The sequence below is a fragment of the Heptranchias perlo genome, chromosome 28 (assembly GCF_035084215.1).
Source record: "Heptranchias perlo isolate sHepPer1 chromosome 28, sHepPer1.hap1, whole genome shotgun sequence".
In the NCBI taxonomy this organism is placed as follows: domain Eukaryota; kingdom Metazoa; phylum Chordata; class Chondrichthyes; order Hexanchiformes; family Hexanchidae; genus Heptranchias; species Heptranchias perlo.
In genome coordinates this window covers 7940988-7967768 of record NC_090352.1, presented here as the reverse complement: position 1 = coordinate 7967768, position 26781 = coordinate 7940988, and the positions used below count along the sequence as shown (strand labels likewise).

At 42.9% G+C, this 26781-nt stretch overlaps 1 protein-coding gene across 2 annotated transcripts in view; it reads right to left on the bottom strand.

The window, feature by feature from the left end:
- The window catches only part of porb (P450 (cytochrome) oxidoreductase b), a 103978-nt gene that overhangs the window by 71527 nt on the left and 5670 nt on the right, over positions 1-26781 (bottom strand). For both annotated transcript variants that reach the window (XM_068007995.1, XM_068007996.1), the window contains exon 2: positions 4764-4974. In XM_068007995.1, coding sequence (XP_067864096.1) covers positions 4764-4957 — 194 coding nt within the window. In that variant the 5' untranslated portion in view covers positions 4958-4974. The remainder of the gene's footprint in view (positions 1-4763; positions 4975-26781) is intronic.

Below are 26781 nucleotides of genomic sequence, written 5' to 3'. Positions count from 1 at the left end.
AGGAAGCCGTTCAAGTGGGGGGGGGGGGGGGGGGCGGAAAAAGTAAAAAGGAAGGTAGTTGTAGTAGGCGACAGTATAGTTAGGGGGATAGACATTGTTCTCTGCAGCCAGGAGCAGGAGTCCCGAAGGCTATTTTGCCTACCTGGTGTCAGGGTTAAGGACATCTCCTCCGGGCTGGAGAAGAACTTGGAGTGGGAGGGGGAGGATCCAGTGGTCGTGGCCCACCTAGGTACCAACCACACATAGGACTAAGAAAAAGGATCTGCTGAGAGAGTTTGAGCAGCTAGGGACCAAATTAAAAAGCAGAACCACAAAGGTAACAATCTCTGGATTATTACCTGAGTCATGAGCAAATTGGCATAGGGTCAATAGGATCGGAGAGATGAATGTGTGGCTCAAAGATTGGTGTGGGAGAAGTGGGTTTTGATTCGTGGGGCACTGACACCAGTGCCCCACGAAAAGGGAAAAGGGAGCTGTTCCGTTAGGACCGACTACACCTGAACCATGCTGGGACCAGAGTTCTAGCAAATCGAATAACTAGGGAGGTAGATAGAGCTTTAAACTAAATAAGGGTGGGGAGGGTTCTGGTGGAGAGAAATCTAGAATGCTAAAGAGAAAAGACAAGGAAGCAGTACAGGAAAGTGATTGGGGTAAGAATAACCAGATTGTGTCAGGAAGGGACAGAGCGTACCAACAAGAGTGCACTAACAAATAGGGTCCAGGTAAGAAAAAATGGTAATAAGACAAATAGGGCCATAGTACAAAAAAATGTTAAGATGTCTAAAAATATTAAAAAGACAAATCTAAAGGCACTGTATCTGAATGCACGAAGCATTCATAATAAGGTGGAGGAACTAACAGTGCAAATGGATGTAAACGGATACGATATAATTGCAATTACAGAGTCATGGCTGCAAGGTGACCAAGGCTGGGGGCTGAATATCCAAGGGTATTCGATATTTAGGAAGGACAGGCAAAAAGGGAAAGGAGGTGGGGTGGCGTTGTTAGTAAAGGATGAAATCAGAGCAATAGTGAGAGGCTATTGGCTCAGAAAATCAAGGTGTAAAATCAGTCTGGGTGGAGTTAAGAAGCACCAAGGGGCAGAAAACACTGGTGGGAGTTGTCTATAGGCCTCCAAACAGTAGTGGTAATGTAGGGGACAGCATCAAACAGGAAATTAGAGATGCATGTAACAAGGGTACTACAGTAATCATGGGTGACTTTAATCTACATATAGACTGGCCAAACCAAATTAGCAATAATACTGTCGAGGATGAATTCCTGGCGTGTGTACAAGATAGTTTTTTAGACCAGTACGTTGAGGAGCCAACCAGGGAACAGGCTATCTTAGATTGGGTATTGTGCAATGAGAAGGGGTTAATTAACGTGTGAGGTCCTTTAGGGAAGAGTGACCATAACATGATAGAATTCTTCATTAAGATGGAAAGTGAAGTAGTCCAATCCGAAACTAGGGACCTAAATCTAAACAAAGGAAACTACAAAGGTACGAGGAGTGACTGGGGAGCTTCATTTAAAAAGGCATGACGGTGGATAGGCAATGAAAAGGGGTTAATTAATAATCTTGTTGTGCAGGGTCCTTTAGGGAAGAGTGACCATAACATGATAAAATTCTTCATTAAGATGGAAAGTGAAGTAGTCCAATCTGAAACTAGGGTCCTAAATCTAAACAAAGGAAACTGTGAAGGTATGAGGAATGAGTTGGCTATGATAGATTGGGAAGCTTCATTAAAAGGCATGATGGTGGATAGGTAATGGCTAACATTTAAGGAATGAATGCATGAATTGCAAACAGTTATACATTCCTTTCTGGCACAAGAAACACGAAAGGAAAAATTGTCCAACCATGGCTAACAAAAGAAATTAAGGATAGTATTACATCCAAAGAGGAGTTATATAAAGTTGCCAAAAAAGTAGCAAGCCTGAGGATTGGGAGCAGTTTGGAATTCAGTAAAAAAGAAACAAGAGATTGATTAAGAGTGGAAAAATAGAGCATGAGGGTGAACTTGCAAGGAACATAAAAACGGACTGTAAAAGCTTCTACAAGTATGTAAAAAGAAAAAAAGATTAGTGAAGACAAATGTAGGTCCCTTACAGTCAGAAACAGGAGATTTTATAATGGGGAACAAGCAAATGGCAGAGCAATTAAACAAATACTTTGGTTCTGTCTTCACGAAAGAGGATGCAAATAACTTCCCAGAAATGCTAGGGAACCAAGGGACTAGTAAGAAGGAATTAAAGGTAATTAGTATTAGTAAAAAAAAGATGCTGGAGAAATTAATGGGACTGAAAGCCAATAAATCCCCAGGGACTGATAATCTGCATCCCAAAGTACCAAAAGAGGTAGCCATGGAAATAGTGGATGCATTGATTGTCATCTTCCAAAATTCTATAGATTATGGAACAGTTCCTGCAGATTGGAGGGTGGCAAATGTAACCCCACTATTTAAAAAAGGAGAGAAAACAGGGAGCTACAGACCGGTTAGCCTAAAATCAGTAGTAGGGAAAATGCTAGAGTCTATTATAAAGGATGTGATAACAGGACACTCAGAAAATATCAACGGGATTAGACAAAGTCAACATGGATTTATGAAAGGGAAATAGTGTTTGACAAACCTGGAGTTTTTTGAGGATGTAACTGGTAGAATAGATAAGGGAGAACCAATGGATGTGGTGTATTTCGATTTTCAGAAGGCCTTTGATAAAGTCTCACATAATAGGTTAGTGTGCAAAATTAAAGCACATGGGATTGGTGGCAATATACTGGCATGGATTGAACATTGTTTAACAGACAAGAAATAGAGACTAGGAATAAATGGGTCTTTTTTGGGGTGGCAGGCGGTGACTAGTGGGATACCGCAGGCATCAGTGCTTGGGCCCCAGCTATTCACAATATACATCAATGATTTGGATGAGGGAACCAAATGTAATATTTCCAAGTTTGCTGACGACACAAAACTAGGTGCAATTGTGAGTTGTGAGGAGGATGCAAAGACAAGTTGAGTGAGTGGGCAAATACATGGCAGATGCAGTACAAGGTGGATAAATGTGAAGTTATCCACTTCGGAAGGAAAAACAGAAAGGCAGAGTATTATTTAAATGGTGACAGATTGGGAAATGTTGATGTACAAAGGGACCTGGGTGTCCTTGTACACCAGTCACTGAAAGCAAACATTCAGGTGCAGCAAGTAGTTAGGAAGGCAAATGGTATGTTGGCCTTCATTGCAAGAGGATTTGAGTACAGGAGCAAGGATGTCTTACTGCAGTTATACAGGGCCTTGGTGAGACCATACCTGGAGGACCGTGTGCAGTTTTGGTCTCCTTACCTAAGAAAGGATATACTTGCCAGAGAGGGAGTGCAGCGAAGGTTCGCCAGACTGATTCCTGGGATGGAAGGACTGTCGTATGAGGAGAGATTGGGTCGACTAGGCCTGTATTCACTAGAGTTTAAAAGAATGAGAGGGGATCTCATTGAAACGTATAAAATTCTGACAGGGCTAGAGAGACTAGATGCAGGGAGGATGTTTCCCCTGGCTTGGGGGGTCCAGAACGAGGGGTCATAGTCTCAGCATACAGAGTAGGACATTTAGGACTGAGATGAGGAGAAATCTTTTCACTCAGAGGGTGGTGAACCTGTGAAATTCTCTACCACAGGAGGGTGTGGAGGCCAAGTCACTGAATATATTTAAGGAGGAGAGAGATAGATTTCTAGACACAAAAGGCATCAAGGGGCATGGGGAGAGCGCAGGAATATGGTATTGAGAGAGAGGATTGGACATGATCATATTGAATGGCGGAGCAGGTGCGAAGGGCCGAATAACCTACTCCTGCTCCTATTTTCTATGTTGTGTGTGGGTCCTTGCAGTGTGCAAATTGGCTGCTGCGTTTCCTACATTACAACAATGACTACACTTTGAAAGTACTTCAGTGCCTGTAAAGCGCTTTGGGACATCCTGAGGTGGTGAAAGGCGCTATATAAATTCCAAGTCTTTCTTTCCTTTATAACTTTACTGTTGGGAAGAGGAGGTGTCGTAATTTCAGTACTCTGGTGCTGCTTGCTGAGGCACCTCTCAGGTACCCAGGGTTCTGGACAGTTTCCTCTTCCTTTTGTTCAGTGTCTGCCTTGACTGGCACTTGCTTAAGCAGGAGATCCCAAGTTCCCTGCCAGGACTGACTCAACCCAAGACCCAAGTGCTGCCAGGTCCCAAGTTTTCCTTTCAGATGTTGCCAGATCCCAATATCCCCATCCATCTTGACTGCAGACAGGCCCTAGATTATCTGCAACACTCCCAAACTTCCCACTCCCCCTTAGCGATCTCTACCCAGCTCCATCCAAGGCAACACCAGGCCCCCTTTTGCTCACCTCTCCCAGCCTCAAGTTCTCTCTCGCCTGCACATGTTGCAAAAGCTTGTAGAGGGTCTGAGCCACCAATCATAGTATTAAGGTACTTGTTGGGCTGCTATCTTACTGCATACAAACATCAAAGCTAAAAGACAGCAATGGAGTACACCATTAAAAGGAACACATAAGCAAGACTTACAGAAATAATGAGAGGAGACAAGGTCACAGAAGTACATACAAACCACAAAGTGAAGTGTGTAAAAGCTATAGAAAGGAGCAGATCAAGTGCAATACAGACAGAAAGCATCTAAAACAGCTACAAGAAAGAGACTCCTTTTTCTTTGTCCGTGGAGAACTCAGTTCCCGATGAAGACTTCCCAGGAATTTTTGTTTAAACACTTACTGTGGCTGGATTGTTTTGTAGTCTGGGATTTCCTCTTTTTTCTTTCTGAAGACAAACCAATAGACTGCAAACCCAGCAATAAGGGAGAACAGAAAGACGTCCAACGTACTGAAGAACGATTCCTCCACCACCACGGGAGACTCGGCAGTGCTGTCGGCTGTTGACGCTCCAAACTCCAATTCAGAAGAATCCATGTTCCTTAGTGATGAGGCTGTTAAAAGAACAAATTATCATCACTGGGGAAAATTAAAAGCAGAAATCAGCTTTTCCCTACACAAGGCAAAAACTGACAATTTCCTTTTTGGGAAATGTCTTTAATGCCAAAAGATATTAGATAGAGGTTGCACAAAATCTGGATGTCTCTATCAAATGAGCAATGCCGACAGCGGGGGTGGCGGGGAAGACTCCAAATACAATGTTTCCACTTGTGGGGGACTCCAAAACTATGGTCATAAATATAAAGATAAAGATAGTCAGTAATAAATACAATAAGGAATTGAGGAAAAACTTCTTTATCCAGAGAGTGGTTAGAATGTGGATCTCGCTACCACATGGAATGGTTGAGGCAAATAGCGTAGGTGCCTTTACGAGGAAGCTAGATGAATACATGAGGGAGAAAGGAATAGAAGGATATGTTGATAGGGTGAGATGAAACAGAGTGGGAAGAGGCTCGTGTGGAGCATAAACACTGGCATAGACCAGTTAGGCCAAATGGCCTGTTTCTGTGCTGTAAATTCTATGTAATACACCTGAAAAAGAAATACCATTTCCAGGACCCAGTTACAATGAATCCAGCCTAACTGCCCGTCTGTAATGTCTTCACGCGCTCTCTTTGTAGTGCGGAGTTATAGAGGTGAAAATATCAGCATCACACTGGTACCGAAATTGCATCCAGCAGGTTGGGGGATGAGGGATGGGAGGTGAATTCATGCCACAGTACAGTTCAGAGCATATTCACTTCACTAACAACTTAGGAATATAGGAATAGGAGTAGGCCATTCAGCCCCTTGAGCCTGATGATGGCTGATCTGTATCTTAACTCCATCAACCCGCCTTGGTTCCATAACCCTTAATACCCTTGCCTAACAAAAATCTATGAATCTCCGTTTTCAAATTTTCAATGGACCTAGCCTCAACAGCTTTTTTTTGGGGGGGGGGGGGCGGGGGGGAAAGAGAGAGTGTGTTCAGGGATTCCATTAGCCTTTGTGTGACAGTGCAAATGGGGTAAGGCCTTTTACTTCAACTCCTTTTCAAAGCCAGAACATAAAAGCTTTTATGTTCTGCGAGTTTTTATGCCTTCAATATACAGAGGACGTTTAGACACTGGATTTTAATGGGGCACAACACAAAATGATACGATTGGAATTCCCAAAATATTGCTAAATCTTGATAAATGCTTGTTTGGGAAACAGCTTTACACCTCGGCATCTTCCCAAGTTGGAGCACGCTGTTGGGAATAATGCAATGTGCAGTTGCTGACCCAAATACTCAAGAGGAAGGCTACATTCAAACATTGCCAGGTGGAAACATCAGTTTGGCAGTGCTGCTAGGCCTCACCCAGATCAACTCACTTTTCACTAACAGCACAAAGGCTGGCCGGGCAAATAAAACTCTGATCTTCAGAAACATCAGCAGGTACAAGAGAGTAGCAGCTCTTGTTGAAAAAGAGGGGAAATATAAAAACATTTTAATATATATTAAAAATAATTACCAGCAGCTCAGCTGGGGAAGTGATTAGTAAATCATTAATGAAATCCATGGGTCTACCCCAACTTAGTGGCTTTCTTGATCTGGCATGCAGCATCAGTAAATCCAGATTTAAGTACAGGTCAACACAAGCACATTATGTTTAGGCTAACTCTTCAACCGATGACCCAAGAGGCTTTCAAACAAACCGGAATACGTAGCTACCTACAAACGTAGGTTGTCTGCTTTATTCTTTGCAGCAATCCCATCTACTTCATCCTCCTCTCAACCTTCTAAACTCAAGGGAATACGAGCTAAGTTTATGCAACCTGTCCACATAACTTAACCCTTTAAGCCCTAGTATAATTCTGATTAAATCTGTGCAATACCCCTCCAAGGCCAATATATCCTTCCTGAGGTACGGTGCTCAGAACTGAATGCAGTACTCCAGATGGAGCCTGACCAAGGATCTGTACAATTGAAGCATCACTTCCTCCCCTTTGTATTCCAGCCCGCTTGAGATAAAGGCCAACATTCCACTAGCCTTTTTGATGACTTTTTGTACCTGTGCACTAGCTGTTTGTGATTTGTGTACCTGGACACCCACATCCCTTTCCTCCTCCACAGTAACAATAGCATGTTTCAATGTAAATCCAATACATTTCAGTGTTGTGCCAATATGCTCCTTGCACACTACTCTTCAATCACAAATTGTTTGCGTTTTCACCTCAGTATTCTAAAGAGCATCTATGGTTCAATTCACATTTGAAAAGGACAAAATCCATAATTGTATGGATCCCTATGCTTTTGAGAGTTCAAGTAAACATAAGAAAATTTTGCTCACACACTCACTGAAATCCTAGTGACAACGTTAAGCTACGGATCAGAAAGCGCCCGTAGGCTCAAAGTTCATTAATAGATTCTCTATTCAATGAAAATATATTCCAGATGGAAGGTTCTGCTCCATTTTTCCTCAGATCTAAGCCTATATGTCCCTCTATTGCCTCTATAACTAGGACCACATACTTTAATGATGTCATTGTGGCTGGTGACATTTTTGGATTTTTTTTTTTGCCAGTTTTTTTTCCCCTTTCCCACTTCTATTCAGAGGGAATGATTCCTGCCAGGGGAGGGCTTCACAGACACCAAAGGCCCTCCGAATATCTTGCAGAAGTCCAAGTGAGTGCCAGCAGACTGGATTTATGCACCCCAACGTTCATGTCAGGTACGGTAGCCTAGTAGTTATGATCTCTGGGTTGCTACTCCAGAACCATGAGTACACATTCACTTGTCAATGTCGCCACATCTTAAGAACAAATAATAAAAATCAGTTAGCCTTCACAATTGCAGCTGTCCTATTTAAGAGGCTTTCAATGACTGGCCAACCATCAGGATCATTGGACTGCATTGAAAAAAAAAACCACGAAATCCATAATACTATAGCCAAAACATCCCAGAATGTAATCAAAAGGGAGGTCAGCGGCCATGTTAAAATTAACCTGCCACGGTGTTATTCTTTTAAAAAGACCAACAGCCAGGAAGATCCTTTATTACTGCGTCTTCCTGGGTCCAGTGGTAGTGGCACACGTTAGTTGTAACGTTACGAGGCCTGCGCATATGCACTGGCCAAAATGCCATGGCTGGTACGCAAGTGTCCAGAATAGCAGACCAACATCACAAAAAATAATGATCCGGTCATAATCACATTGCTGTGCGCGGGACCTTGCTGTGCGCAAATTGGCTGCAGCATCTCCTACATTACAACAGTGACTACACTTTTAAAAGAAAAAGTACTTCATTGGCTGTAAAGCGCTTTGGGATATCCTGAGGTCATGAGAGGCGTTATATAAATGCAAGTCTTTCTTCAAATCCAAGTATACGAGGCCAACACTTGTATCTCGATTATGGTAAAGCTATCGGCCACTTACTTTACTTTAATGTAGCCTAACCAGTTTCACATGCAACAGGCTTTATAAATTACATTTCAAAATGCTCCTGGGCTAAATGTAGTTCAAAATGTCACATGCAAGTTATTCATCATTTCCCAATTTGAGTTGTATCAGAAATTGCAACATACTTGCGAGCACGTTACTCTGACACAGCACTTCTCATGGGCTTTGGTCATCTGAGCTCCTCCTACGCAAGATTAGAAGTCAACTGGCTAACTGACCATGTTTTTCTTGGTCTTGAACTAATCTGGAGATGAAAGTCTGGATTTTCCTTTTATGGATTTCTCTTTACTACAGAAAGTGATAGAGAGGAAAGTGAACCAGTTACACAATCACACTCTGGACATGTGCAGTATAACAAGGAATTTGGACCAATGTTTTCATGGGATCCAAAACAGACTTGGGACTATGCAATCCTTATAGATTTTTTTTTAAATGAGGGAAACGGTGAAGGCCAGGACAGGTACACTTCACAAGTATTAACCTTCTCACCTGAGATTTACAACACTGTGATTGCAAGCCTTTTTTGCTGGACTAAACGAGAGAGATCACAAGCTATACTGTAAATCAGCACTGGAGGGCAGTTGGTTAGGTCACTTTATATGACAGATACAACTGTTTTTAAAATCAGTAAAAAAGATTCAGTGCATCCTCGTTTATTCGGACATATTCTTTCCCAGGCTCTCAAAACCATGATATGGAGATGCCAGTGATGGACTGGGGTGGACAAATGTAAGGAGTCGTACAACACCAGGTTATAGTCCAACAGCTTTATTTGAAATCACAAGCTTTCGGAGCTTTGCTCCTTCGTCAGGTGAGTGAAGGGTTCCATAAAGGCACCGCATATATAGTCAGAGAACAATGCCTGGTGATTACAGATAATCTTTCCAACTGCCCGTTATCACACCTCAGCAGAGAGATAATCACAGCAATCAAAGGAGTGGATGGTGTTCAGACAGGTTAATCAGGGAAACATGACATCCAAGAATACTGAATACACAAGGGGTCAGATCACAAAGACACAGAGAGAGAGAGAGAAGTTGCATTAAAAAGATAACTTTTTTTTCGCTGGTGGGGTTACATGTAGCGTGACATGAACCCAAGATCCCGGTTGAGGCCGTCCTCATGGGTGCAGAACTTGGCTATCAATTTCTGCTCGACGATTTTGCGTTGTCGTGTGTCTCGAAGGCCGCCTTGGAGAACGCTTAGCCGAAGATCGGAGGCTGAATGTCCTTGCCTGCTGAAGTGTTCCCCGACTGGGTGACTGAAAGCTTGGTCAAACAAACGATTTTAAAGGAGTGGATAATCTATAAATTGAGGCAAGGGAAGGTTTTTTTTTGAAATTCTGCCTTGGTGTTAAAAAAGTTAGTTTGATGTTGACAGATGAAATTGACCACGTGTACTTTTAAAACCTACGCATGTAGTGACAGGTCTTTGAGGTAAATCAACACGACAGGCACACATTGCAAAACAAGGACATTGAAATATGCACTATGTCAGGGTAAACAACCAAAAGAATACTATAATCATTTATCAAAAAAAAATTTGGTGTTGATTTGCCGTTGACAAGATTAAGGAATGAATTAATATTTCCCAGTCAACAAAATCAAAGATGGCAACATGTGCTGGTGACATCCAAATAATAAAAAGAATGAACTTGCATTTATATAGTACCTTTCACGACATCAGGACATCCCAAAGCGCTTTACAGCCAATGAAGTACATTCGAAATGTAGTCACTGTTGCAATATAGGAAATGTTAGAATACATAATGTAAAATTGTAAAATATGTGATGGCTCAGTGGGTAAATGCATTGCCCAACATGACAGAGGCCATCTCCAGTCTGTGCTTGAAGAGGGCTAAATTCAAGACTAATCTGTGGAAACAATATTTCAGTCAGTCAGTGAGTGGTCAATCTATGGAACAGGGCTCCCTAGGGAGACAATGGAAGTAGTTAGAATTGATTCATTCAAATGCAAATTAGATAGACCTCTTGCAGAAAACAAGATTTTGGGGTACAGTATTTGCATAACTTGAGACAGGACAGGTCGTAGGTGTAGCATGGTTGGGAGGAAAAAGGTGACAATGGACCTGTGATTCCCAAAGCTCTCCACCACTGGGGATTTCCTCGCTTCATGTCTGGCTCTGTTGTAAACTAACTGTTAGGTAAGATTGATTGCTATGATCAGTCAACAACTCCATTATCGTTGCATCATGCAACTACCAGGATGGTAGAAGGCGAACTAGATGGATCTTGTCTTTGTTCGTCTAGCAGTTCCTATGTTCTGTGCAGTTAGCTGATCTCAACTGAGGTGGCAGCAGCAGGGGTGCTCTCAGTGCACTTGAGCTAGAGTTTCTGCCACTGATCGTAATATAGAAGGCCCCACTAGAAAACACACTTAGGTGAGCACTTTGTTGTGATGCCCTTCCACCTCCCATGGTCAAATGACTTACAGGCACACTGTCTGGGCCCAGTATTGGAGGGTTACCAGCTCCTGTGGAGCTGTACCTCAGCGTGAGTCAGTGCTATCAAGAGAGAAGGGGTGAACAATTGGGTAGGGGAGAAAGAAAAAGAATCCGCTTTAATAAAGGATGCAACTGCTATCCCAGAAACCAGAGTAAATAAGCCTATATGGATCGTTGCAGCAGGAGTCAGCTCATCACGTTTCAGAGTTCATCGGAAGACTTAGGTTTGAGCTGTTATGCTCGAGGGCTTTCTACCTACCTGGATGTTGCAATTTGGGCTTACTGCCAGCGGTTTTAACTTGTGCTCATAGCTGAGTATGACTCACTATAAGTAAATCCAGTCTCCTATCAACCAAAGTTCATGCATTTCTGCATCCAGTGATTGGGATAGCGTGCTACAGAACTTAAATAGCTGAATTAAGGTAAACAGGTTGGAGGTTACATGAAATGTCCACCATATTTCTCTCGTCTTCACTATAACTGACGACTTATTTTAAATTATTCTTGGAATGTGGGTGGCAATCCCTATTGCCCATCCTGAGTTGCCGAGGTTATTAAGACGTCCCACTAAACTACTTTGAGTATCTTTTTATGTTTTTACATAACCTACAACAGTTCCTAAGATCCTTACCACTCTTTCCAAAGCATGTTTTCAGAACATTGTATTTGTGGCATCTGCAGCGAACCAAAAGTTTAGATTAACTGGCAATTTTGGCTTACATTATCATAAATTAGCAGTGAGTTCGAAGGGGAGGCCAGCAATTCGACTTACACTTTGCATCAGTGCAGAAAAAATGTAATCATTGCAAGTACAAAGGTTCATTAGGGTAAAGCATTTGGAAGGGAATGGCTGATTAGAGATGTGGGGTCCGATTTTAACTGCCCCCAAGGAGCCCTGGGCCTCCCTTGCGGTAGTCTACCCCCTCCAGAATGTGGTCAGACCAACCCCCACTCTGGAACGTGGCCAGGCTCTCTCTCCCTTCCTCTCCCCCCCCCCACCACCAAAATCATGATTGTGGCCAAACTCCACCATGGGCTCCCTCGGTCCCTCCCTCCCTCCCTCCCAATCGTGGCTAGACTTCGCCTCCGCCCTCCGTGCACCACTCCAGATTGTGGCCAGACTCTTTTTTTCTCTGCCCCCATCCCCGATCATGGCCAGACTCTTTCCTACCCCACCCCCCCCCCCCCCATATCCACTCCACTGCTCTTTGGGCCAGAGACCCTCCCCCAATCGTGGTCAGAGACTCACCACCTCCCCCCCACGCAACTGACTGGGACCATTCCCATGGGTCCCTGGCTGTAGCCGCCTGCCGCCAGATCTCCATTCCCACCCGCTGGCCAGGCAGTGAATCATGCCAGGTGTTGGGCGGGTCTCTGCAAATATTTATTCAAATGAGGCAGAGAGGCAGCGAGGCAGCCTAATCAGTCTAGGCACTGAGCAATACAGCCATCAGAGTAAAGTCTCCAAGTAAACATGTAGGACCATTAGCTTTATTGAGATAAATGAAAACTGACGGATACAAGACATTTAAAGGTGCCCCCCTAAAATAATTTTAACCGAGTAGAAAGGGCTTATTTACACAAATAGCTGTGACATGTTGTTACATTCAATGCCATATATTCTTCCTCTTGCATTTCATTAGAATATTTCCTTGAAAATAAGCCAAAATTGCCAATATTTAACTACTGTTACAGGCGTGATTTATCGTCTCAAAATCAGTTACGTACCTAAGCGGCCAATAACAAACATGATGCAGACAATCTGTGGTCCATCTCAGGTCACAGGCTGCACATAAGAACATAAGAAATAGGAGCAGGAGTAGGCCAATCGGCCCTTCGAGCCTGCTCCGCCATTTAATAAGATCATGGCTGATCTGATCCTAACCTCAAATCTAAATTCATGTCCAATTTCCTGCCCGCTCCCCGTAACCCCTAATTCCCTTTACTTCTAGGAAACTGTCTATTTCTGTTTTAAATTTATTCAATGATGTAGCTTCCACAGCTTCCTGGGGCAGCAAATTCCACAGACCTACCACCCTCTGAGTGAAAAAGTTTCCCCTCATCTCAGTTTTGAAGGAGCAGCCCCTTATTCTAAGATTATGCCCCCTAGTTCTAGTTTCACCCATCCTTGGGAACATCCTCACAACATCCACCCGATCAAGCCCCTTCACAATCTTATATGTTTCAATAAGATCGCCTCTCATTCTTCTGAACTCCAATGAGTAGAGTCCCAATCTACTCAACCTCTCCTCATATGTCCACCCCCTCATCCCCAGGATACTTTAATTCCAGCTCGCTGTCCAGTTACTGCAGATTTGTCTGCTCTGAGTAACTAATATCTTTCAGTTAATTATCAGCACCACCGAATTGCATCACCCAATAACTCAAGATAATCAGAAATAACTCAGAAGAGATGGTGACAGCCGTGACTCAGTGAAACCACTTTTGCCTCTGAATCAGAAGGTTGTGGTGTCAAGTCCCGCTCCAGATACTTGAGCGGAAAATATAGGCTGACGCTCCAGTGGAGTACTGGGGGGGGGCTGCACTGTCGGAGGTGCCATCTTTCGGATGAGACGTTAAACCGAGGCCCCGTCTTGAATACCAAATGCCACAAAGATGGAATTGATCAGCAAAGTGCAAGTGGAGTATTGAGTTTGCATCGCATCCAGTTGGAGGACTGCAACAGAGACCATAGTTGGCCTACAGACTGTTAAAAGAGCAAACAAACAAACCTGCATTTTTATGGCATTTTTCACATCCTGAAAACATCCCAAATTCAAGCCAAAGAATTACTTTTGAGGCATAGTCACTATCGTTATATAGACAAATTGTACAGAATTTGGAGAAGGAGGTTTGACCCCCTGTCTGTGCCGAGTTAACTGATCTGCAATTGGTTCTGTTCCCCTAGGGCTAGGGATGGGAAAAAAAAGTGAATACCCACACTCTTTATTGCAAGGATCACTTCTTAGCAATTGAGTGTGTGCATGTGATTGAAGGCGAGAAGATTGGGCTCCAATGTGATGCTTTTCTTCCTCTCTGCCAAGCTCTACAGCTCCATCCTTGCCACACAGTTGAAAGGTTTGCCAACACTCGCAGTCAAGATTCCTACGCAAAGGGCGTCAACTGGGGAAGGGCTGCCACCACCTGCTGAAAAAATGCTCCAGCATGAGAGGAGTGGGAATAAAAAGGAAAATAATCCTTGTACTGAATGCCAGGCAGATCGTACATAGCATTTCCCTCAACCAGAGATGCATTGGGCATCCTAGGTGCATCTAGGCAACAGGTGTAGGCTCTGCACACATCTGCAGATAACAGCACCATCAACACACCAATGGGTCACTGCAGGGTTGAGCTACGATTCTCGTCAAGAAATCCCAACTTGCAATTTTTTTTAACCATTAAAATTTTGTAAATTTCTCTGCAAACTTCCCAAAAACATTACTTTCTTGTATGTAGTGGGTTTAAATGTATGTGAAAGTACTCTTTCACTAGTTTGTTACTGAGTTCACTATATTTCCCTGTCTAACTTTAGTACAATTCTATGATGTGATAGCTGTGACGCATTGTTCAAATGTAACATACATAGAATCTACAGCACACCAACTCGACTACGCTAGTGCTTATATCGCACACGAGCCTCTTCCCACCTTTCCCCCGTGTCCTGTATTCCCTGCTCCCTCATTTATGCATCAAGCTTGCCGTTAAATGCATCAATGCCATCTGCTTCAACCACTCCATGTGGCAGAGAATTCCACATTCTCACCAGTCAGCGTAAAGAAATTCTTCCAAATTCTTTTTTTTTTGATCAGTTGGTGGCTATCTTACATTAATGCCCTCTTGTAAATACAGCAGCGTGGGAACTGGTCACACAGCACTCGAGCAACTTAGGGAAATGTTGCCAGAGAGCAAAATAGTCAAATGCCACATTTAGGACTGATCGTGCAAGCCTCAATTTTAGGAGCAATTACACTCAGCCCTGCCACGGGTCTAATCACATCATAAACTGAGAAGACCTGTTCTTTCAACTCATTCAGGAAAATCGACTAAGTGAATGGAAAGTAATTTAACTGGAGGAATGACTAGCACTGATCTCTGGCTCCCCCTTCAACACCCGAGCTTGGTGCGCTCATTCTCAGACATCAAAGCAGGCAAGAAGCTGAAAGTACCAGGGTTCATGCAAACAATCATCTGGCTGTCCAATGACTGTACCAGGTCTTTCTGTACACCAAGGTACTCCCAAAACATACACAGATAAGGAAGGCCATTCATCCCATCTTAGCTCATCCATCCAGAAAGAGCCTACAGTCCCCTCCTCCCTCCATTACGACATCCAACTGCTCTTTAAACAATCCCAGGCTATTTGCCGCCACCATTCTACCATTCCAAGTGTTGCCAATTCTTTATGTGAAGAATTTCCTAACTTCAAACCTAAATTTGTCTGACTGGTTTAATCCCATATTCTCTTATCCTACTGTCATGGTTTAATTGGAAGTAAAGTCTTAGATTTAACTTTTCCATGAGCTATCTTATACACCTGTGTAAGATCACATCTCAGTCCTTTGCTTTCAAGACTGAAAGACTCGCTTCGGAGTCAGAAGGTTGTAGATTCAAGTCCACTCCAAAGGCTTGAGCACATAATGTAGGCTGACACACCAGTGCAGTACTGGGGGAGCGCTGCACTGTCGGAGGTGCCGTCTTTCGAATGAGACATTAAATGAGGCTTTGTCTGCCCTCTCAGGCAGATGTAAAAGGCCCCATGGCACTATTCAAAGAAGAGCAGGGGAGCTCTTCCTGGCTAATATTTATCCCTCAACCAACTATAACAGATTATCTGGTCACTATCGAGTTGCTGTTTGTGGGACCTTGCTGTGTGCAAATTGACTGCCATGTTTCCTACATTACAACAGTGATTACACTTCAAAAGTACTTAATTGCCTGCAAAGTGTTTTGGTATGTACCGAGGCCATGAACAGCACTATTTAAAATTCTTTATTTGAAAAGGCCAAGTTTTCCCAGTCCTTCCTCATAACCCAATCCTCTGATGCTAGAAATCAGTCCCATGCCGCTTTGTGAGCTTGAATGTCTCCCTTATGTCTCAGTGACCAGAGCTAGGTACAGTACTCAAGGAGTGGTCTGACCATAGCATGATACAGATGTTGATGGGGTTAAAGCAATGCTCCAATCGATGAAACGGTGCTTTCTTTTAATCCAGAGATACTGCAGATGCTACATGACAGATATGCTAATCAATTACATTTACCACTTATATTAATAAAGTTAATTTACTTTGGACCAAATATTCAGTATAAACATAATCAGCAATCTTGGACTGATTAGAACAATTCAGTAATCCTGCTGTTAGATTCCATTTCCCCCTAACTAATCCCCAGATACCAATGTCCTCCTTCCTGTCACAGTATTTATAGCACAGAAGGAGGCCAGTCAGATTAACTGGTCTATGCCAGTGTTTATGCTCCATACACGCCTCCTCCCACCCTATTTCACCTAACCCTATCAGCATATCCTTCTACTTCTTTCTCCCTCAGGTACCTGTCTAGCTTCCCATCTAACTATCATGACACGGAGCTGTGCATCATGACAGAAAATATAGACTCCAACAATGAATCGGATGCTCCTTTACTGCAGAGTTGCAACCGATGGCAAGGGCACTCTTTGAAGTGCCCTACGATGCAAGTGACCCAGTGGCAGGACATGATAGGCAGTAAAACCCTCCTCAGCAAGCAGCTCCAATGACAAAGAGCCCCCCATTCCCCCATTCTGGCTGCAGCCCACCTGCACAGGCCTGCAATGAATCGTTCGACTCACAGAGCGATTTTCTCCAACATCAAGGGAACCTCGCAGCCAGAATGACAAAGTTGCAAATGTGACTGTAGTAACTACACATGTGCATTTGTTCCACTGTTGTTGAATTCAGCCCTCTCTACAGTGTGTACTCAGCACATCGCAACCAACAATTCCAGAGCCACAATATAAAGGAAGCATGAAACAGAATGCCTCTGATGTGATAAAGCGCGAACAGCTGAGAGTGCATTACTCAGCAGTCCAGGGTTCTCAATATTACTCAGACAACACTAAATAGAATTTCCTCCGGACTTCTAGCTCAGCTGCTGTAACTTTACACTAGTCAACAGGATTCCGTCCAACTTCCAACAAAGTTATGGTGGTGGAGCGGAAGAAGCCCTGAGGAAATTCACTCCCAAAGTGTCTCTTCTCTCTACTCCCCCAGGGCTCAGAGACCTTTAGTCAGTGAGGAACTGAGCTTCACAGATCAGTAAGGTCCAAGGTTCATTCCCTGGCCTGTACTCATCTCAGCCAAGAGGAGGCGGGGTACCACAAGAGGCCTCAGTACCTCCGGTGATGGAAGAGGGAATTATATTAAAAAAATTTGGATAGGGATCTTGTCCCTAATTGTTGGAGACTCCCCTATTGGACGTGTGCACAAGATTGGACTCATCTAGGATGCCCCGACACTGAAATAACCCATCAGCACTCACTATTAGGGTTCACACATGACTAATGACACCCGAGGGAAGCTTCAAGAGGTTACCCGTGGAGCTGATATTCCAGCAAGGAATCAATGCTTCCCTTTAGGGGAGGGAGGAAAGAAGGGAGTAAGAAAATTGAGAGAGAAAAACTTGAGTCGTTTACAAAGGCCCACAAAACCCTCAAGTGCGTGACTGCCTTTGAACACACCCTCACCTATCATTTATTTTCTATTCAAGAAAAGAAATCTATTACCAGTATTCAATACTGTTTGTTCAGTAAAGTCCCCAGCACTGCCCAAGCATTATACTTGATGTTTTCTCCTTGGTGTTTTCATTACAACCTCAAGCTTGATAAATCTACATACCACATTATAAATATTGCAAAATGTTCTTTTACTATGCAACTGATATCTGAAATCTAGTATGCATTGCATGTTTATCCCCCAGCCCTACTCATTCACCCACAGATTCAATAATCTTGCATATACCAATATGGACAGCCTTTTCACTCAACACGCATTCCACTTTAATCTGAGTAGTTCCAAAGTACAAGAGTTTGCACAAGGTCGTACGAATAACTCTTAAAGAAATACATCTCCAATATCTAACCACAGGCCTCCTGAAGAGAAGCAGATCCACTAAGGACATGGTCTCCTTATTCTTGGCCACCTACTTTTATCTAGTTGGTCACATATAGCATGGTCTCTTAACAGGTCAGCTAATGTTTACCTTGATGAGAAGTGTAACCCGCGACGGCCCTGTAAACTTTAACATTAAAATGTATTTAGTATTTGGTGCCGATACAAGCGTACATTCAGACAATTTCATTACCTCTGACCTGAGTGCCCAGTATAATGACGGCCTTAAATCAGCACCGACACCTTGGTCTAGACTCAAAAGGGTCAGTCCTCCTGAGATTGGGACAGGCCTGAATATATCATGTCCGATTATAGCTACTATAATCAGAGAAAATGGAGTGAAAGGAGTGCAGATTTACGAAGAGAAGCTGAGGGAACTGCAGGGGGGAAAAAACTGGGTGCCAAGAAACTTGATCCAAGTTTCTAAAATAATGAAGCTTTGTGCAGAAGCAGTGGGTGCTTTACCCGAATGAGAACATGCTCCATGTTCGAGCACCAACACCCCTCAAATATTCAGAGTTAAAAGGAAGGCTATGCTAGGTACTGGCCAAACTGTTATACAAATAATAAATGTTGCTTTGAAACATCATGTACAATGGTGTTATCAGGTCAATGCAAGTGACTGAAGAGGCTCTTTGCGCATTGAGAGTCAGAACAAAGAACTAAAGGAGCCCCCCCACCATCCTTTGGACAGACAAAAACTAGACAACACATGTGCAGAAAGCCCTCAGATTGCCAGAACCAGCAATTTCTTGTAAAATACCACATGGGCACTGGTTTTATAAACACAGCAGAAGCAGCTCCTAAGGACATATAAATGTAGAGTTCCATCCAGCCTGGCCAATATCCAATCCCATTTCAGGACCCGCGCCATTTTTCATCTCCCTCCAAGTTTATTAATGACCTAAATAGGATTTTCTTATATATTAAATAAAACACATTTCAACACTTACGATATGCTTGGAATTTAAAGCTGAATTATAACTGTTCCACCATATACGATATCCTGGTGAAAATTAAAACAAGCATATTGATGTCAGGGATGGGAAACTACAGTTACAAGTAGAAACTGGAGATACTGGGACTATTTCCACTGGAGCAGAGAAGGCTAAGAGGAGAGTTAACACAGGTTTTTAAAATTATGAAGGGTTTCAATAGGATGAATGGGAATGAGTATATTTCTTGTTGTTCCTTTTGTTCTTTCCTCTCCCCCCATTTTTCTCTGGCTCTGTACCTGCTTAAAAACTATTCATCTCTAACATCTTCCAGTTCTGATGAAAGGTCATTGACCTGAAACATTAACTCTGTTTCTCTCTCCACAGATGCTGCCTGACCTGCTGAGTGTTTTCCAGCATTTTCTGTTTTTATTTGAGATATGGGGCCACTGCCTTCAGCACTCCAACACATTGGTAATTATGGCAAGATGTTCTAGGCTAATGATTCCATGCTCAGCGAGTTCCCAATCTCAGCCTTGCCTGTGAGGGGGGTGGGGAGGGAGCCAGGCAGAAGGCTGGTAGAAAGGGAGGAAAAACAAACCAACGAAGGTAGGAAGCTTGGGAGCAGGGTCCCCATCCACCTTCTCAGCTACAGAATGATCCTTGTGATGGGGAAAATTGAGGGGAGAAAATTAACTTAAAAAGAGGTAGCACACACCATTAGCTAATACAAACTAAAAATAAATCTGAAAACAGAAATCTTCCTGAATTCATCAACAGTGGGGAGAAAAATTCAGAAACCATCATGAAAATTTGCACTGTAGCTGACAAAATCCAGCTCAGTAGCCTCAAGTAGTCTCCTGTCTTGTCTGTACAGAACTGGAATCTGACTGTATGCAAACTATGACCTCCATTTGCCATTATAAACTCTGCACATTAAACACACTGTATTAATCATCTGCGGGGTATGTTTTGCAATACTAGTAACAGAATGATCCTTTTTGTTTGACTTGCCAGTTATTTTAGAATTTTGCACATGTGCATTTAAAGAGCACCAGCTCTGCTTAATTAATAATCACTTGTGATTCATAAACCGAAGGTCAGACTGCAGGGCTGAATTTCACTATTTATATGTCTTCCCCCACCTCAATTCTTTCCTCTCCTTAAGCCTGACTTGAGGTTCCAAAGGAACCAGCAATCCTCAAGTGCCTCACTCTCCCCCCTACCCAGTGCCCATTCTTTATGTGCAAGCTGCTCAACCATGCAGGGCATCACAGCTGAGTCTAGTCCGCTCAAGTGGCATCCACAAAAGCACACTTTCCAGCAGGGTCATTGAATAACAGTCAGTGGCAGGAACCCTGATGGATATTCTCCCTGAATAGGTCCCAGGGACATAGGCTGATTGCAACACCTCTGCCACTGCTTAAATACAGCACAGACTGAGATCTCAGATTAACAGGCACAACATCTTTGTGGCTGAACAATAGGTCCCGCACTCCAACCAGGCATTAGAGAATGATTATAGTGCATTTTTGTTCCAGACTAGCAAAAACTGGCTAAACACCATTCCACAGTAAGACCAGTCTCAGAGCCTTATTTACCTTCTACCTGATTGTAATTATTAAGCTATCAAATTACAGTAACGCAACTCTCATTTTCTTCCATGCAATTTCAATCCATTGCTTTTCTCATTGTCTCCCACCTGCAAAAACCATACTATTTTGTATATCTAATGTAAACTGTCAGTCAGAACTGCCCAACATCTGCTTAAGCATAACTTCATTAAATGTTACAACACAGAAATAGGCTATTCGGCCCATCAAGTTTGTGCTGGCGTTAGGTCCACGTGAACTACCTAGTCCTATCCCACCCTCCTGCTCGCTCCTCGCACCTTTTAGCATTCCTCTTTTTCAAGCAACTACCTAATTTCCTTTTAAAAGAATTTATGGACTCTGCTTCAACAACAGTTTGCGGCAGAGAACTCCACGTTCTAACTATCCTCTGTGTAAAGAAATGTTCTCTCATCGCCCCTTTAATTCATTTTGTGATTACTGATACCTTAAATTTGTACTTTCTCCTTACCATCTCACTGACCAGTGGAAACAATCCATCACTATTGACTTTATCACAATCTTTCACACTCGTGAAGGCTTCTGTCAGGTCAGCCCTCAACCTTCTCAACTCTAGTAGAAAAAAGCTTCAACTTCTCAAGTGCCGCTTTGTGGCTAACCCCCTACTCCGCATCAGCCATGGCTCAGTGGGTAGCACCCTCGCCTCTAAATCAGAAGCTTTTGGGTTCAAGTCCCATTCAGGTGGATGTAAAAGATTCCATGGCACTACTCAAAGAAGAACAGGGGAGTTTTCTCCAGTGTCCTGACCAATATTTATCCCTCAACCAACATCACTAAACAATTATCTGGTGATTATTTCATTGCTGTTTGTGGGATCTTGCTGTGCACAAATTGGCTGCCGCATTTCCAGTGACTACACTTCAAAAAGTACTTAATTGGCTGTAAACAGCTTTGGGACATCCTGAGGTCATAAAAGGCACTATATAAATGTGCGTCCTTTTTCCCCCCCAACATCCCAATGAATCTCTGCTGCATCTTTTCCATTTTTCTTTTACATCCATCCTATAACGAGGTGCTTCAATTGCCAGAGGTGTTGGTTAATTTGATTTTTGAGGGTACGAGTCCCTTTAATTTTCTTCGTAAACCATATACCTCCTCTGAAGCCTCCAGCAGTATTACTCATAGATGGCTGCTAGGAGTCACACAACCCAGGGTCAGCTGTCTTTCCCCCTCCCCCCATTTTCACTTCTTCCCCTGAACTCAGAGGAGGAGCGTCTTTCCTCTCTGGAATAGCGTGGATGAGAAGGACAATTCGGCAGCATCCCTTTTAACAGCAGAGGACTTAATATAATAAAAGATCTATTAGAAATACATTCATGAAGATTTAGATAAACTGAAGAAAGCCCAACAAAGCGCATTAATGATCAACAAATTAACTCTTAACGCATGACTATCTAACCAGTTCTTCCTCATCCCCCAAATTACGAATAACTGCCTAGTCAGAAAATTAAACTGTCCATCCCAAATAACACAGAATCTTGTAACCACACTAGCCTTTGAGAAATCCTCACAGGGTAGTGTTAGTTTGCCCGGTGCTAGTGCAAGCTTTCGCTCTGCAGGCACATGGCTCATGTACCCATGCCATCCTGCGTCTAACCTTTCTGGACAAGTGCCAAGGCTCAGGGCCCCCACCCTCATCAACAAACTTGGAAATATTACATTTGGTCCCTTCATCCAAATCATTGATATAGATTGTCAATAGCTGGGGCCAAGCACCGATCCCTGCAGTATCCCAGGGACATAAGAACATAATAGGAGCAGGAGTAGGCCATACGGCCCCTTGAGCCTGCTCCGCCATTCAATGAGATCATAGCTGACCTTCGACCTCAACTCCACAATTACACAAATTGGGGTTGTATTCTCTGGAGTTTCGAAGGTTAAGGGGTGATCTGATCGAAGTTTATAAGATATTAAGGGGAACGGATAGGGTGGATAGAGAGAAACTATTTCCGCTGGTTGGGGATTTTAGGAGTAGGGGGCAGTGTCTAAAAATTAGAGCCAGACCTTTCAGGAGCGAGATTAGAAAACATTTCTACACACAAAGGGTGGTAGAAGTTTGGAACTCTCTTCTGCAAACGGCAATTGATACTAGCTCAATTGCTAAATTTAAATCGGAGATAGCTTTTTGGCAACCAAAGGTATTAAGGGATATGGGCCAAAGGCAGGTATATGGAGTTAGATCACAGATCAGCCATGATCTTATCAAATGACGGAGCAGGTACAAGGGGCTGAATGGCCTACTCCTGTTCCTATGTTCCTACTTTCCCGCCTGATTCCCATATCTCTAGATTCCCCTAGAGTCCAAAAATCTCTCTCAGGTTATGAGCTACAAAGATCTCATTCATAAGCACAGTGAACATTTGAATAGTTCGTACACAAATGTGCACTTCCAATTTTTTTTTTAAAAAGAAATTTTCCTAATAGCCTTGGAGCTCTGTCTCTCTTGCACAGAACAGACTAAAAGGAAATAATGCCAAGGTGTCGAGATGGTCGATTACATCCCCTTATTGCATGAGAGATATTAATACCAGGTGCTCACTGCCAGTAGTTAGGTATGAGCTGCTTTTGGCCGCCACTACAGTAGCGGGCTAGTGAGACTTTGTTTACAGCTTCTTGCAGTTCACAGCAAATTGGCTCAGGTTATCTCAGGTATGTGGACTATCAAATTTCTCCTGCGGCACTGCTCAGGGACAAACAGATCTTTTTCTCTGGTTGCTTCCTCCTCTTAATTCTTTCCATCTCTCCCCTCCCCTGCACTCAATCATATGCCTCACACACTATGTCCATTTATCTTTCTCTCTCTTCCTTCTCTCCCCCCTTTTCTTCCCACAAAAATAGATGGAGGGGCAGAGCCTGAACTTATGCTGGGATATTATTAATGTTGTGAATTAAACAACTACAAATGCGGTTACCTATATTTTTAATTTTGGCAATAAGAAAAAAAAATTGTATGGCTGCATAATGTTAATACAATAGATACAAAGAAGATAGCACACCAGTGATGCACAATTGTAAAATGCAGAACATAATGCGCTGAGGACATCATTCATTTAGCGACTTATACCATATCCTATAGTTTTATCACGTTATATACAGTGGAACCTTCATATACTGCACTACAAAACAAGAAAACTGATTTTAAGGAGAAATTCACTCTCATTTATCTGAATGAAACTTGTTGGAGAAATGATGCACCAAGTGCTATTATGAACTAGTTTACTGGAACAGCTCAAAGTTGAAGAAAAGGATTAGCTAAGGCAGCAGGTTGGGGTGATGGGTTCAGGCTAGGGTCGAGGTTAGGTGGAGGCCAGGTCATGTGAAGGATACCCCCAGAACAGCAAGATTAACAGTCATGGACCAGACTGTGGCTTCAGAATTGGCCAGTAAACCAATCACTTCCCAGAAAACAGAGTTCCAGGAACAAACAAAACATCCAGCATACAGTAGTGTAATGGTTATATTACTGGTCTAGTAATCCTGAGAACGCTAGTTCAAATCCCATCAGGGCAGTTTAAAAATAAAAAGCTGGTATCAGTAAAAAAAAAAATGACCACGGAGCTTTAGAACTTAGATCATTGTAAATGCCCAACTGGTTCACTAATGTCTTTCAGGGAAGAAAATCTGCTGTTCTTACACAGCCTGGCCCATATATGACTCCAGTCCCACACCAATGTAGTTGACTCTTAAGTGGCCTAGCAAGTCACTCAGTCAAGGCAACTAGTGATGGGCAATAAATGCCAACCTTGCCAGTGATGCCCACATCCAGAGAGAATGAACACACACACAATTTATGACTCGGCCAACATTGTCTACCTCATACGTTGCAGGAAAGGATGCCCCAGAGCATGGTACATTGGCGAGACCATGCAGACACTGCGACAACGGATGAACGGACACCGTGCAACAATCGCCAAACAGGAGGGTTCTCTCCCTGTCGGGGAACACTTCAGCAGTCATGGACATTCAGCCACCGACCTTCGGGTAAGCATACTCCAAGGCGGCCTTCGAGACACACGACAACGCAAAATCGTCGAGCAGAAATTGATAGCCAAGTTCCGCACCCATGAGGACGGCCTCAACCGGGATCTTGGGTTCATGTCACACTACACGTTACCCCACCAGCGAACAAATGTTATCTGTTTTTAATATAACGGGTCATTGACTGTCTTCCTTCTCTCTCTCTCTCTTTCTTTCTTTCTTTCTTTTTTTTGGGGGTTTGTATATTCGGTGGCCTTTTTAGGTGACACCTTTCTGTCTGCTCACTGTGATTGCCTTGGCAACGGGCAGTAATCACCAGGCATTGTTCTGTGATTTTAAAATGCGAAGGATTCGAAAATGTCATTTCCATACTGTTCACCTGAGGAAGGAGGAAGCCTCCGAAAGCTTGTGGAATTAAAAATAAATTTGTTGGACTATAACTTGGTGTTGTAAAATTGTTTACAATTGTCAACCCCAGTCCATCACCGGCATCTCCACATCACAATTTATGGAGTGGCAGATTAGTTCCAGCTATACTAAAAAGGTACAGATAGTTTTTCTGTAACTGGTTTATTGCTGATTATTAACTATCTATCTGAACATTGAAGGTAACAGGCTGTAGCTCTGCACCTGGGGTGGGGGGGGGGGGGGGGAAAGGGGGAAGGAGGCAGGCAGGCTGGAGGCAGACAGGTTGACCCACGAATGATGCCCAGGTGGACAGTGGTGGGCAGGGGCCGAGACTGATAGCACTTATTTATCAACCACTGTCAGAATGTACAAGGGCAGTGCAACACGAGGAAAGCTTCTCTTAGCATCTGACTGGTCCCTACGTTTAAATACTGCTATCAGGTCGCTCCTACTCAAGAAAATATGAACAGTAGAGACTCATCAGATTGTACAAAACAAATATTTAATACAGATACACGAGAGAGCAACCATCATTAGTGTAATGGATCAGGTGCATTAAAGTCAGGTTCTTTTGCTTTGACAGCGCTCACATTTTAAAAAAACTATTTGTACCTTTAGAATAAAGACCAGCTAGAAATAATCCCCTCTCCTCTGCAAAGAAAGTATCAGCTTACACAATTCTCATCCTGTCTGAAGCTCCCAAACCTTTCAAAAACAGAACCAGTCAACAGTCTGGTGAGACAAATTCAACTGCACAATCGCTAAAGTCAGTTGCTCATTCCAGTCTTTTTCTAGTTAGAACTTATGATCAGATACACAAGTACAGACCCTCCTCAGGTTTGTTCTAGACTATAATGACCATCAGAACAAAATTTGGTACTTAAGACAAACCTAACATTCTTGCCCCTTTATTCAGCATGAGCTCAGTTTTTTTTTAATATATACAATCCCCAACAATTATACTGTCCATGTTTATCATAGGCAGCCGCCTATATCAGACAAACAGCGCTAACCATTTGCTATTACCATAGGAGTCAATTACAAAGGCGCTGCTTAAACCACATTAAGTGCATCGACTATTTCAGGCAATTCAACAAGTTCTTTGCGCCTCGTTAATTCCCTGTAGTTACCGATTTACATGCGGTTTTACTCAACTATAATCATGGGTGACTTTAATTTATATATAGATTGGTCAAACCAAATTAGCAATAATACTGTGGGGGAGGAATTCCTGGAGTGTGTACGTGATGGATTTCTAGACCAATACGTTGAGGAACCAACTAGAGAACAGGCGATCCTAGACTGGGTATTGTGCAATGAGAAAGGATTAATTAACAATCTTGTTGTGCGGGGTCCCTTAGGGAAAAGCGACCATAACATGATGAATTCCTCATTAAGATGGAAAGTGAAGTAGTTGAATCCGAAACTAGGGTCCTGAATCTAAATAAAGGAAATTACAAAAGTACGAGGTGTGAGTTGGCGAGGATAGATTGGGGAACTTTACTAAAAGGGGTGACGGTGGATAGACAATGGCTAATATTTAAAGAACGTCTGCAGGAATTACAACAATTATTTATTCCTGTCTGGCGCAAAAATAAAACAGGAAAGGTGGCTCAACCGTGGCTTACAAAAGAAATTAGGGATAGTATTAGATCCAAAAAGAGGAGACATATAAAATTGCCAGAAAAAGCAGCAAGCTTGAGGATTGGGAGCAGTTTAGAATTCAGCAAAGGAGAACAAAGAGATGATTAAGAGGGGAAAATAGAGTATGAGAGTAAACTAGCAGGGAACATAAAAACTGACTCTAAAAGCTTCTATAA